This window comes from Pan troglodytes, chromosome 11 (assembly GCF_028858775.2).
Source record: "Pan troglodytes isolate AG18354 chromosome 11, NHGRI_mPanTro3-v2.0_pri, whole genome shotgun sequence".
NCBI classification, from domain to species: Eukaryota; Metazoa; Chordata; class Mammalia; order Primates; family Hominidae; genus Pan; species Pan troglodytes.
In genome coordinates, this window is record NC_072409.2 from 22,214,253 (window position 1) to 22,229,109 (window position 14,857).

Genomic DNA, 14,857 nt, shown 5'->3' on the forward strand with positions numbered 1-14,857 from the left:
CTCATCACCACAGAAAAAGTAAATAAATCTATGGGCTGCTGGAAACCTCTGAAGTGTCACACGAGGTTTCCCAAACCCAGCTCTGTGCTCCCAGTGAGGATGGCTGGGGCAGGGGAAGGGGAATTTCTACAGAGCGTAGTAAGTGCATTTCCTTCCCTGATGATCACATTCGCCAGCTACCAAATTTAGGTTCTAGAATCAGGTACTGATGGTAATGTGAAAAATTAGTGCCCACATTTTATGTGGTACTGTGATCAAATAGGTTTCAAAAATTTTTTTAATTTTATTTTTAATTGACATATAATGACTGTGTATATATTTACGGAGTACAGTAAGATGTTTTGATATATGTTTACAATGTGGAGTGATTAAATTGGGCAAATTAACAAATCCATCATCTCTCACACTTTTTTTTGGCAAAAACATTTGAAATCTATCCTTTTCACAAGTTTGAAATATACAATGCATTATCATTTATTAGAGTCACCATTCTGTGCAACAGATCACTAAAGCTTATTCCTCCCATCTACCTGAAACTTTATGCCCTTTGATCAACATCGTCCCTTTCCCCACTCACCCCACCTGCCTCTGGTGGTCATCATTCTACTTTCTACCTCTATGAATTCATTTTTTTTAGATTCCATATATACGTGAGATCATGCAGTTATTTGTCTTTCTGTGCCTAGCTTATTTCACTTAGCATAATGTCTTCCAGGTTCATTCATTTTGTTGAAAATGACAGAATTTTCCCGCTTTTAAGGCTGAATAGTATTCCATTGTGTCTATACAGATGCTCCTTGACTTACAATGGGGTTAGGACTCACCCAATAAACCTATCTTAAGTTGAAAATACGGTAAGTTGAAAATGCACTTTTGACTTACGATATTTTCAACTTACAATAGGTTTATACCATCTTAATACTCAAAGCAATGCTGAATATATATTACTTTTTTGCCATTGTGAAGACAAAAAAGTGGAAGTCAAATTATCGTAAATTGGAGACCATCTGTATACCACATTTTCTTTACCTGTTCATCTGATGATGGACTCCTAGGTTGCTTCTATATTTTAGCTATTGTGAATAATGTACAGTGAACATGGGAGTGTAGCAATCTCTTTGGCATACTAATTTCAATTTCTTTAAATATATACACAGAATTGGGATTGCTGGATTATATGGCAGTTCTATTTTGAATGTTCTGAGGAACCCCCATACTATTTTCCATGATGGCTATATTAACCTACATTCCCACCGCCAGTGCACAGGTGTTCCCTTTTCTCCACACCCTGGCTAACACTTCTTATCTTTCCTCCTTTTGGTAATAGACATTCTAACAGGTGTGTGGTGACACCTTCTTGTGGTTTTAATTTGCCTTTTCCTGATGATTAGTGAGGTTGAGCATTTCTTCTACATAGCTGTTGGCCATTTGTGTGTCTTGAAGTGTCTATTTAGGTCCTTTGCCTAATATGTCTTTGACATACACACAAATGCAGACAAATACACTTGTAAATGAGAATTTCTTGCTTCTTTTTGTGGCTTTTTCTTTTTCCTTGCGGGGGGCAGTGTAATGCCTTTTCTCCAATTCTAGTTCTGAAACAACTTAATGAAAGCACATATGAGTCTGAGATAACACAATACAAAACAAGAGCTGAAGCCCAGTGCCTGCCACTTTCCATGACCCTCTGGTCACCTTTCAGCCTCTTTCAGCTCCAATTCTCTTTTTATCTAGCAGATGAGGAAGATGATTTGTTTTGTACAAGGTTACCAGAAAGATTAAATGAGATTCTGTATGTAAAGCATTTAGTATAGAATCCATCACATAGTAAGCACTTGATAGATCCCAGCAACTACAAGAAAGTAATATTAATTATTAGCATGGTTATTATTTTTACCATCATTAATATATCACCATTACTAGATGAAGCATCCCAAAGAAGGGCTGGGAGTAGAGGTAATACATTAATCTTCCCTGAATTATGGCAAAATTCCAAAATAGATGCAAATACCTTGGTCTATTTTCATGACCCTTTTAAATCTGGTCCCCTTAGAGCTTGAGCTCCTCAAGGAGTTTATATGGGGGAAAGATCACAAGAGACCATTTGATTCAGGTCTCCACCTTCAAGCCACTGTAGTATCATTAGACCCAGTTTTCAGGGAAGGGAGAATCAGGCTCAGAGACAGAAAGTGACTTGCTCAAGGCCATGTGGTTAATTAATGAACAGTCAGGGCAGCAGAATAGAGGTAGCTTGTGCCTCAGTTTATCATTCCCTGGTCTTATAAAAATGCTACCTTTAGCTCTACAAAATAAAAAAAAAACATTTGGCACAAAAATTATGTTTATATGTCATATATGTATATGCATTCTTTTTTCTTTTTCTTTTTTTTTTTTTTGAGACAGAGTCTCGCTCTGTTGCCCAGGCTGAGATGCGGTGGTGCCATCTCGGCTCACTGCAAACTCCGCCTCCTGGGCTCAAGCATTCTCCTGCCTCAGCCTCCCAAGTAGCTGGGATTACAGGCACGCACCACCACACCGGGCTAATTTTTGTGCTTTAGTAGAGATGGGATTTCACCGTATTGGTCAGGCTGGTCTTGAACTCCTGACCTCATGATCTGCCCACCTTGGCCTCCCAAAGTGCTGGAATTACAGGAGTGAGCCACCATGCCCGGCCTTGTATATGTATTCTTATATGTAAATATGTACTTATATACACACATGTGACACACATAAATATATATATCCATATATAAGCATATATAATATGATACAATATAATTAATATAATATAATATATAATATAATATAAATGTTTTTGCCCAGGCAATCACAACTCCTGAGCTCATGGAGACAAGACTATTACCTCCATCCCAGAAGAGGTCTGTAGCAAAAGAGGTTTCCAAGTTTCTAATAACAAAGTGAATCTAAGTACCCATTCACTTAAAAATATTTATTGTTATTTATTTGTTTCTATTAATGACCATTTATTTATTCCCTGATCTCAAATTTACAACATGCTAGGTGGTGGAGATACCTTTTGAACAAGAACAAGAAATGCAGTAAAATCCCTCTCCAAGTCTGCTTCCCTTCCAAATTTCCTTCTTCTTGGCAGGAGAGAGAGAGAGGGATCAACACTACACAGGGCACACTCACCTTTCAAAGAAATGGCCATCTATAGGTGGGAACCACTCCAGTGTCACAGAGTCCGTTGTGTGGCCCACAACTTGGGGGGCGAGGGCAACAGGCGCTGGTTTCCTGGAGGGCTGCCAGCCCTGGTAGACCAGGTCCAGGTAACAGTGCATTCTGGCGACTTGATTGGGCGTGAAGGAGTCCGTACAGTCGTCATCTGCAAGCAGGCAGAGGGAGAGATAAGCACCAAGCCGCAAGGCAGGCAGGCATATGAGAGAGTAATGACGGCTCCTGGCGGCCCAAGAGCCAGCACCCAAGTCGTTCCTTGCCAACTCAGGCTGGCCTCTTCCAGCTCTCAAGAGTTAATGGCCTGTGAACAAATTAGTGTAGTCATCACTTCTGGAGACAGGTGAGAGGAAACAGGAGGGAGGGAAGGGTGGATGTAACTGAAAAAGTATGGCTGAGACTGGGAAGAGAGCAGCCCAGAGGTCACGGCAAAGGACAGAGGCAAGATGAGCTATTTCCCCTATTTCCCATAGCCCCCAAATCCACTGGGCACTAAGTCAACAATTCCATTACTCCCTCCCTCCCTCACCCCCCACTCAATATCTCTCATTCATTCATTCATTCATTCACTTGTTTATCCATTCACTCATTCATTGATGCACTCACTGGTTCCAACTCATTCCTTCACATTCTTTCATCCACTCATTCATTAATTTCACTATTAACCAATGTGCTGATATTACCCCTCAAACAAACCTTCTGAGTGTCTACCACATTTCTGCTCTGTGCCCAAGGGCATGGAAAGATGAAACTTTAAAAGTTCCTGCCCATGATGAGGTACAAGTCTAGTTATGGAGTCAAGACCAGTCCAGTGTATGAGTCAAGGTTGTTACAAGGCTACTAAAGCCTGTGATGTCAATCACTGATAAAGGGAGGAAGACGGCATGGGTGGGGGCAGGGACAGGCAGGCGACCAGGAAGGCTTCTAAAGAAGGAGATAGTTGAGGCTGATCAGATTGCACAGCTAAGATTGGAAAAGAAAGGAGAGGGATTGCAGGAGAAAGTGCTGCATGACTACAGAGGCATGGTGCCTTAGGCAGAGAGCACAGGCCAGGGAGTCAGGCAGACCTGGGAACAAACCAGGGTAGTGTGCATGCTGAAAATATGAGTAGTAACATCTCCCACTCCATGCTGCCATTGGTGCACTGTGCTTTAGACACGGTAAGCCCCTTCCCTTCTCTGGAGTTTTGGAGTACGCACTACTATTTTCCTTATCGTACAGAAGAGGATATTAAAGCTGACAGAGGGTAAATAATTATTTCAAAATCACAAAGCTAGGGATACATCTGGGATTTGAACCCAGGCAGTCCTGACTTCAAGGCCATGCTTCTGATCAATATGAGAACTTCTTTTCAAGCATAAATGAGACATTGTATGGATATAAAATCCTGCAGGTGGTTGATAAATGGGAGTTGAGTCTGAGGCTAAGGGAGCTTGGAACACAATCTCTCAGGTGTCTTTAGATCTAAGGACCTTTGATCCTAATCTCTCTTTTCCAGGGTGTGACCTAAGACCTGGTTCTGAGGGAGAACGCTTGCATTTCTCCCTCCAACAGTTTTATTCAACTGCCCTAGGGGCAGGGCAACGCACTGTTTTGGCTTAATTTCCAAAAACACCACTTCCCAGAGGTGTCCACCTGATCAGGGAGCCTGCAGCTGGGCCCCAGACAGAGGAGTACAGGGCTCTTCCAATCTTAAAATAAACTTGCTACTGGGAATCCTGCAGCATATACTGGTTTCTTCTTATCAAACAAACATTAAATACATTTGGGCAGGTGCTGGACAGCTATATACATGGCTTTGAGAATCCAGCTTAGGGAAGGGGCAGGGTGTGAGGGAGGTTCTATACAGAAGCTGCCTTAAATCCCCTTAGTAATTTTTGCCAATCTCCTTTCCAGCACCTTAGGGAAGTCTTTAACACATTTGGAGAAGCGGAAGAGCCCAATGTCTCTTAACAAACACAGTATAGTGAATAACCGAGTAAATCTCTCTCAAACCCAGATCCCACCATGTAACTCCTGAATACCAAACATTCTATGGCTCCCTATTGCAAGGAAAAAGTCCTCAGACTGAAAAGGGCCAGATAATTGGACACTTTTTTCTTTGTTGCCATGAACTTTGTACTTCATCTTGAAAACTTTGGAAAAGCCACCAAATAGGTTACATGCAGGAGAAAGGCATGATGGCTAAGGGAAGAAGTATGGCCACTTGACTAGATTAGTGCACACAGAATCTGGAGTCAAATGGACAAGTGATTTTCTGCCCCCAGTGCCTCAGTTACCCCATCTGTGAAGTGAAGACAGTGATGATAACACGATTGCTCATCTCAAAACACAGCCAAGGTGCAGGGATGTAGGGCACTAAGAGCAATGCCTGCCTCATGATAAATGTTAGTACATGGGAATTGGAAATAGTGTGTGTGTGGTGTGTGTGTATGCTTGTGTGTGCTCATGCATGTGTGAGTGTTAGAAAACTGGAAGCAGGAAAAAAATTCAGGATATAAAATATGCATTCTCTTTGATCAAACAATAAGGAATTTATGGATTCAAAAGATAGATACTCTTGGATAAACAGGGGTAAAATAGACATACAAAGATGTTTCTTGAAGCATAATTTATAATGGTGAAAATATTAGAAATAGCACATCTGTTCATTCATAGGGAAATGGCTGTGTACTTTAAGGCACAGACATAGAACAGAATACTAATCAGGCATGACCAAAAAATGAGACAACTTTAAGACTCAGTTCCCTCGTGCATAAATTGGGGGCATTTAAATAAACTCCAAACCATGAAGTTGTGAGAATTCAATGAGCAAGGGCACAAAAAGCATTTCTCAAGATGAATGACACTGAAAAACAGTAGGTTTTTTCCTGTATAAACATCTACTTTACTTGCTTTCCCCCAACAAAAAAGTGTATTTTTCTTTTATAACTTAAAATGGAACCATTTTCACATTTGTTGATAAAAATAAGTTTGAAAAAATGGGTAGGTGATGGAACCTAGTAGGGAGACAGGAATGTATTTGAACTTTAAAGCTGAAGTTGAGGCTGGGCACAGTGGCTCTCTCCTGTAATCCCTGCACTTTGGGAGGCCAAGGTGGGCGGATCACGAGGTCAGGAATTCGAGACCACCCTGACCAACATGGTGAAACCCTGTCTCCACCAAAAATACAAAAATTAGCTGGGCATGGTGGTGCACGCCTGTAATCCCAGCTACTCAGGAGGCTGAGGCAGGCAAATCGCTTGAACCTGGGAGGCAGAGGTTGCAGTGAGCTGAGATCACACCACTGCACTCCAGCCTGGGCGACAGAGTAAGACTCCGCCTCAAAAAATAAAAATAAAAAAAAAGCTGAAGTCGAAATCTATCCCAAGGTACATTACTTGGAGACTTAGCAGCTATCAAAATCTGGGGAGAGGTACCAAAGAGTTTTCATCTATCACAAAAGATCTGCCTCAATTAGCTAATGTCTAGAGTCAGTCCCACTTGGCTTCTTTCCCCCCAGTGCCTCCCCTCTTGATATCTGTGGCCACTTCATCTGGTCTCCAGGAGTGGCCAGCTCATCTTGTTCTTCTGTCTGTATCTTGTCCCAAAGCAGAAAGAACTTTGGGACTTCAGCACTGGGAAGCCTATGCCAGTCCCCATGCTGTTGATACAGTACCCTGGGTTTGCTAACTGAATCTTGCTCTCAAGAACAAATGTCCATCTGTGGCTGAAAGGGCACACTGCATGGAGGTTCAGGTCATGAACACCATGCCTTCACTCCACTTAGGACCTTGGACACAATGCTGACCCCCCGTCAGCCACATTTTCATCCACCATAAAATGAGGAATAAGATGTTAGCTGTCTCATAAAGCTGATGAGAGCATTTAACAAGCTAACTAATGTCTAGTGAATGGATAACTAAGTTGCCTTGTGTGAAACTCTCTGTCTTTTTGATGTTTTTAAAAATAATGATAGTAATAATAGTCACAATAATAAATGTAGATAATAATTTTATAATAAAAACTTCACTGTAGAGTATCTGGAATATGTCAAAATGTTACAAAAAATAAACATTACCCTGAACTCATTACCTATAGATAATAAAATTGATGTCTAAGGTATATGTGTGTATATGTATGTATATATATGTGTTTGTATATGGATGTAAATATCTACAGTAAATTTCTATAATTCTTATCATCACATACATATGTACAGGTCTTACACTATATATATGGCTTTCTGACCCTTTTCACATTAAGTAGTCAATGAATAATCCTACTAATCATCATTTATTGAGCACTAATTATGATACCAAGGACAGTTCTTTTTTGTTTGTTTGTTTTTTAACTTTCATTTTAAGTTCAGGAGTACATGTGCAGATTTCTTACATAGGTAAACTTGTATCATGGGAGTTTGTTTTATAGATTACTTCATCACCCAAGTATTAAGGCCAGTACCCGTTAGCAACTTTTCCTGATCCTCTCCCTCCTCCCACTCTCTACACTTCGATGGACCCCAATGTGTGTTGTTCCCCTCTGTGTATCCATGTGTTCTCATCATTTAGCCCCCACTTATAAGTGAGAACATGTGGTGTTTGGTTTTCTATTCTTGCGTTAGTTTGCTAAGGACAATGGCTTCCAGCTCCATCCATGTCCCTGAAAAAGACATAATCTCATTCTTTTTTGTGGCTGCATAGTATTCCATATGTACTACATTTTCTTTATCCAGTCTATTATTAATGGGCACTTAGAACAACAACAGTTCTAAGTGCTTCACTTGTACCATTACACCTGCAATCAGGCAAGGCAAGCATCCTTATCATCAATGGTATTAATGAAATAACTGAGGCTCAGAGAGGAGAAGTAAACTGCCGAAGATCAAAGCTGGGCACGGAACATTCAACTTGGGTCTCCTCACTCCAAATTTCATGCTCTGAACCACCATGTTATTCCACTTCTGTTCATGTCCTTCAACCATCTTCTCTGTCATCTTTAGTGGCCCTATAATGTCCTATCACATGAATACCTTGCAGTTCACTTCAGCAATGCATTATCTTTGGGCTTGTAAGCAGTTTCTAATTATTCAAACATTTTGTTTTCCATACCTGGCATATAGCGAATGCCTAATAAATATTTAGGAAACAAATATCATTAAGAACATTCTTACGGTTAAATCTTTAAGCATACCAATTGACTTATTTGCTTTGGATATATTCCTTAGAAGTGGAATTGCTGGGTCAATCTATGTGTGCATATTAAGAAGCCATGACACACAGAAAAATGGGGACAGGACACTTGCTCCTGTAGGCTAGAGAAAGCCTGGCTTCCTGCAGTTTTGAGGACCAGAGTGTCCTCCTCCAGGAACTCTTGTAGCCTATTATCTCCAGAAAGTGGAACTGGGTCTGCTACTCTTTTATCTGTTGAGTTTTCCAAGAGTTACCCAAGAGTTCAACATAACTATACTCCTCTGGAGCTCTGTCCAGCCTGCCTACTGAATTAGGCTTCCCCCCATCACCTGCCTGGTGCCTGCTTGCTCTGAGCATTTGGGGCCCTCTCAACATTCCCCACAACCAGAAAATGAGGCAGATACTTACTAGTTAGTAACACAGGCTCTGCAGTAAGAAACACTTGAGTTTAGGTTTCACCTTTGCCTTGTTTTATCTTTGTGATGCTGGGCAAGATACTTAAGCTACCTGAACCACATTTTCTGCATCTGTAAAACTTGTGCACCTGCTTGGGCTACTGTGGGGATTCAATGAGACAAGCCTATGAAAAGTTTCATACAGTGTCCGGCATGTCACACGTACTCAAGAATTACTGCAGGCCTGAGCTAACCAATATGGTAGCCACCAGCCACGTGTGGCTATTCTGATTTAAATTAGTTAAAATAAGATTGATAATTCAGGTCATTAGTCACACTAGTTGTATTTCAATCATTCAGTTACCACATGGGTAGTAGAGGTCATGGCTACCATACCGGCCCGCACAGATACAAACTATGTCTATCTTCACAGAAAGTTCTGTTGGCAGTGCTGCACCACAAACCTTTACCCTACCAGTGATCAGGCCTGAGGAAGAAGCACCCAGGAAGATAAAGCAACAAGAAGAAGTTGACCCAGCAATGTCTTCACCCAATTATCTTGATGGAGAGAGCTCCCATGCATGGCTCTCCATAGCCCTGAGAACCCAGTCCTGTTCTGCATTTTGAATTGCATCCAGCTGCTTTTGTCACCTCATCTATCAGAAATCCTAAGGAAAACAAACATTTCAAAGACCGCGGTTGCCTTGAATATGCTTTTGTGGGTGTAAGTTTGTTATCGTAGCTCAGTGAATTAGTTCTGCTGTTAATGGGTCACTGAGCTGAGGGGTTCCTTTAAAAAAAATAGTAAATCAATCACCCTTTAGATCTGTACAAAGGGGAAAAAAAAAGATTTAGTTTATGGGGGTCTGGTAGCTAGTGGCAGCTCCTAGCCCCTAAGAGGCCGGCAAACTTCCAAACTTATGTTATTGTTTATTTTCCATGTGTGTTGAGCTGGCCAAGAAAAGGTGCTACAGAAATGGAACGTTAGCAGTGTTGTATGAGGGGATGGGGCACCGGATGTGGGATGTCAGCTTGGCTGGGAATGGGAGCCCAGTGGGAATCTGCTTTTCAGGAAATACCCAGCACCCTGGTCTTTTTTGAGCACTCAAATCTAAGACTCTTTATGGTACCAGAGGTGGGTTATTGACACTTCAATTCAGATTTGGACTGCAGGAACCTTATACTGGAGAGGCCCCCAGGGTTCATCAGCCCAAATGGACAAGCAGAAAGAACCACTGGGGATCACAGAAACCTTTGGGTTCCAGCAGCAAATTCCTCTCTTGAAATGCAATGAGGCAAAACCTCAACAGAAATGTAAAATAGTCAGAAAGGGGGTGTGTTTTCCCTGGCTTTAGCAGGAATGAGAGCCTAAAGCCCTACTCGTACAGCCACCAGGGCAGTTGCCCTGAAGCATCCCTGTGGAACAGAGCGTAAAAGCCACCCAGGTTGCTCAATTTCCCCACTCAACCATCAGCTAGCTCTCTTTAGAAGAAATACAAGAGTAAAAAAGAAAAATACTTGGAGTCAGATATGTGACTTGGTGCAAATGATTTCAGTGAGCTTCAATGCTGTCATCTGTAGAGTGGGGATAGTTCTGACTCTACACATTTGTTGTGAGAATTAAATGAGAGAGAGCATATTAAAGGCCTTTCTGGACAATATTTTGTTACATGAGTAGAAATATTGCTTTTGATAATAAATTTTATATACCTGTTATAAGAGAATTTATTCATTTTCCTCCTTCCTTCCCTCCAGCCCTCCCTCTCTCCTCCCTTTCTTTCTTTACTTCTTCCTTTCCTAACAAACATTTATTAAGCACTTGGCCCCTGTGCTGACTTCTGAGAATAGAGTGATGTATTAGATGCAATCTTTGGCTTGATAGAATTTGCTTGTTCTAGTGGGGAAAAAGACACCAAGTTGAGTATGGTAACAGAATTTGATGCTGGCCTGCCATGTGCAATTGTGTGCATTGCGACTAACACAAAAACTCTTAGCTGCAGGTGCAGTGGTAAGGGCTATGACAGCCCTGAGGAAGGGGTGTCTTGTTCTAATTTGCCAAAGGTGCTAAAAGGGCTCCAAGGCCTTGATGTATCCCATGCTAAAGGGAAGTGCAGGGCATCCCCTAATGCTCCTAACACTGTTACTAGTGGTACGCAAAAGTACTATGATAAGATATATGCAGTTAGGAAAAAAAAATCATACTCAATCTCATGTCATAATTTTCTCTTTGCAAAGTCCAAAGCACTCTCATTGTTCTTGCAAAATAACAGAGAATGTGAGAGTTTTATGCTTATCTAAGGGACACATGGGTTAAATAAAAAAGGTTCAACAACCACTAGCTTAGAAAAATGTGCTGCACATTTAGGAAGGATCATGGAGATGCTAGTCCAACAATTCCATTTTCTTGAGAAAAGTGAAACCCAGAAAGAGAATGACCGAAAGACATTAGGTGGATAAGTGGCAGAGCTAGGCCTTCCATCCTTAGAAAAGGTAAGTAGCTTGTTCAAGGTTCCCCTGAGCCAGGATTGGATCCCACATCTGACATCCAGACCTGTTCACCCTACAGAGTGTAGGGCCCTACCTGCATAGCTCATGAAGTTGTTGTAAGGAGTGTTGAAGAAGCTGTGAAAGCCACAGGTGTCATTTCCTGGCCCTGGGTCACCGCAGGACTTGTGTTTAGGGGCTGGGTTGGTATCATTGCAGAGGTCTCCAGTCTCGAAGGAGGGCTCTGTCTCCATGCAGGGGTCACTGCAGGACTGGATTTCTGAGATGCCTCGGAAGACGTGATAGAGGCCCAGGCTGTGACCAATCTCATGGATCATGGTGTGGGTGTGCCCAGGCATGCCATAGAAAGATGGGTTCAAGACAATGCCACCTGTAAGGGTAAATCCAGAGAATCAGGCAAACTAGGTACTCTGCTTCTTGGTGCAAGAACCCCCAAGTCCATCAAGGATAAAGAGATGCTGCCCAAAATAAACACAAGCTTCTCCACCCTAGGACTCCATTGCTGAGAGCTGTTACAACCTATGACATGAATCATGACTTATCAGAGCAGGAAGGAATCTCAAAAGTCATTTTGTACAATTCCTTTATTTTTCATATGAAAACGCCAATGCTTAAAGAGGTGAAGGGACTTACCCAAGGTGATTTCAAATTATTTCAATGGAGAGCAATTCAGAAACTCTGATTTCTGGGCCAGTAAACCTTTCTGCTGCAACCTTTCCCTTACAAAGTAAGGCCTACTCTTATTTCCAAATATTCTACATATTCTTGTCTAGACAAAGCCCTCAGGCTCAGAGATCTTGGTTCTGGTTCTCATTTTGCCTTCACTAACTCTGTGACATCGAGTGGAGTAATTAGCATCTCTGAATCTCATATCTTCATCCCTGATGCTGTAAGAGCATGAACGCTAATGAAGGTCAGCACCATGCTGTATTCACCATTGTAACAGTTTTCATACTAGCTAATGTCACTTGAGCAGGACTCTTAATCGACGTTCTATGATTAATGACTATCACAGGGCCTGGAGCAGAGTATCTCATTAAATATGTGTTGAATATTTGCTGAATGTTAACTTATCTAAAGAAGTTTGTGAGGTTTAACTAATCTAGTGTGAGAACTAGAATAGCACCTCCATACATCAAGTACATCACTTGAGGACAAGCAGAATGATCATCACCTGAGAGCTTAGTAGAAATGCAGAATCTCGGGCCTCACCCCAGACCTACAGAAGCACAATCTGTATTTTAAAATAAGCCTTGAATGACTTGTCTGTATATTCTGATTTGAGAAGCAATGGTCTATATCACATGCCTCAGAAGATTGAGAATTGCTTGGCTTGGGCAGATAGACAGAACAGATCTCAGTAGAATTTATGGGTAGTATTTGTGCTGTGTTCATTTTAGGCATTGGAAAGATGCATACAGGCTGCCAGAGAGATAATTAAACTTTAAAATTTTAAAATGTTTAAGGGAAGGTTAAAACTCAGGTCTGTGAACCTTGAAAGTAGGTACTTTAGGTGTAGAGCAGCATCTTCTAAAAGAATGGTGAGGAGGTAGGGTCTTGTTGATTTGAGCTGGCAAGCCCCACATGGGCATGGAGGGTTTTATATTAGACTGAACCTCTGGAATGGTGTGCTTGCTCAGTCAAGGGACTCATAGAGTCTATGCAGAGGTCTCTGATTTTGAAGAAGACTCTGTCTCCGTGTTAGGGTCACTGGAGGACTTAATTTCTGAGATTGAATTTCTGACCAATTTTGAATCGCTTAGAGCTTTCTAACACAAAGATAAAGATGTGTGAGAGGGCATGTGAGTGTGTGGGTGTGCACATTCACTTGGGTATGAGAAGGGGGCAGGCAGAGGCAGGGAGGAAGAGAAACTGAGACAGGAAATCTTTCTCAATTATTTTCTGTCAATCATAACATGAAACATAATCCGCTTCCCACCCAAGGCTTTTTCCAGGGATCATGGTGTAATAGCAGAAAAAGAGGGGAAAAATATGGTTGTAATAAATTGGGTTTGATTGGGGCTACTGCAGAGGAATTACTCATGAGCAGCATCTCTCGGGATGGGGAGAGGGCAGCCTGGAGTCCAGCTGGAGTTAGCTGACACAGGTTGCAATCCTTGTTCTGCTTCACACTGGCCTTGTGACTGTGGAAAATGGACTTTGCATCTCTGGTGAGCTATAAAATAAGCAGCTACAATAATGCCAATGATTCTCTGTCTCTCCATGAAGCTTCATTATTGAGGTAATGAGAGGACAGGACCATTCCAGGGATGATGATTGGATTGCAGACTTAATGTCTAGGCTAGCCCTGTTTGCTTTACCTCATCCCCTCCCAACTCACCCCTTTTCACAGAGTGACAGCACTTGGGCCCCAGTCCTGTTTCATTGCTTCTCTTAAAAGGTGAAATAGCTTGAGCCTGACATCATCCTGAAATACTATAACATGCTATGGATTTATAGCCTTCCTTATTCCTGGCCCTGAGCCAGACTCTGAAATTTATGGAATTATCAGGAGTAGTTTTTTCTAACAGTAGAAGCCTGCTACTCAATCCTTCTCAGACTCTGATCATGGCCCTTTCAGTTGCTTTTTTAATAGAACAGAATTTCAGAACTGAGAAGGATCCTTAGGGTCTTCCGGCCTCCTAGGACCTGCTTATTTAATATTGAAGGACATTGAGACCTGAGGAAGGAAAGAGAATTGCCTGAGGCCATACTGCTAAGTAAAGTCACAGCTGAGAACAAACATGAATTTTGGCTCTAGTCTAGCATTACTTCCATATATCATACTAGGCATGTGATATAAGCTGATCATCTTCAAGTTTGCCTAAGCTGCACGCTCTCTTCTGCCCAACCCCACCTGTCTGTGTCTGTCTATCTGCCAATCTATCTACCCATACTTCATATGTCTCAGGATTTCTCAACCTCAGCACTATTGACTTTTTAGTCTGTATAATTCCTTGTAGTGGACATTGTGGACATTTAGCAGCATCACTGGCTTCTACCCACTAGATGCCAGTAGCATTCCCCCATTTGTAAGAAGCAAAAACGTCTCTAGATATTGCCAAATGTCTCCTGGGGCATAAAATCCTCCCAGCTGAGAACAAGTAGATATTTATCTTTGTATCTATCTTTATTTATACAACCACACACATGCACACACACGCACACACACACACACACAAATTGGTTTCATTCTCTAAAAAACAATTGAGAAATGAGAGTTGTCTGGAGGGAACTAAGTCTATGGTTTCATTGAGCAAAACTTGCATTATTTAAATCTCTCATTTCCAAGACAGAATAGCAATGGAGCAGCTACTGGACTCTGTTTCACCAGCAGACCAGGCAGGCCTGAGGATACATCCAGCACTGTCACTGCTGAGCCTGAACATTCTCAGATAAAGATGTTCACTGAGTCATCACGATTCATTCTTGTAAATAATGGGAACATTCTACCAAACGGAAAATGATTAAATAAATGGCAGTGCCCTTGTTCAAGGGAATATTATGTGGCTATTAAAAATCTTGGCTTTAGAGAGGGGAAAATAACCCACAAGGGTGCTTTTCTTTTGTGATTAAGTGAAAAAAATATGGGTG

At 41.7% G+C, this 14,857-nt stretch overlaps 1 protein-coding gene across 1 annotated transcript in view; it reads right to left on the reverse strand.

Moving 5' to 3' along the window:
• The window catches only part of PAPPA (pappalysin 1), a 248,195-nt gene that overhangs the window by 178,714 nt on the left and 54,624 nt on the right, over positions 1 to 14,857 (reverse strand). The window contains exons 4-5 of the mRNA XM_016961539.4: positions 11,340 to 11,633; positions 3,151 to 3,343 (exon numbers count right to left, since the gene is read on the reverse strand). Coding sequence (XP_016817028.3) covers positions 3,151 to 3,343; positions 11,340 to 11,633 — 487 coding nt within the window. The remainder of the gene's footprint in view (positions 1 to 3,150; positions 3,344 to 11,339; positions 11,634 to 14,857) is intronic.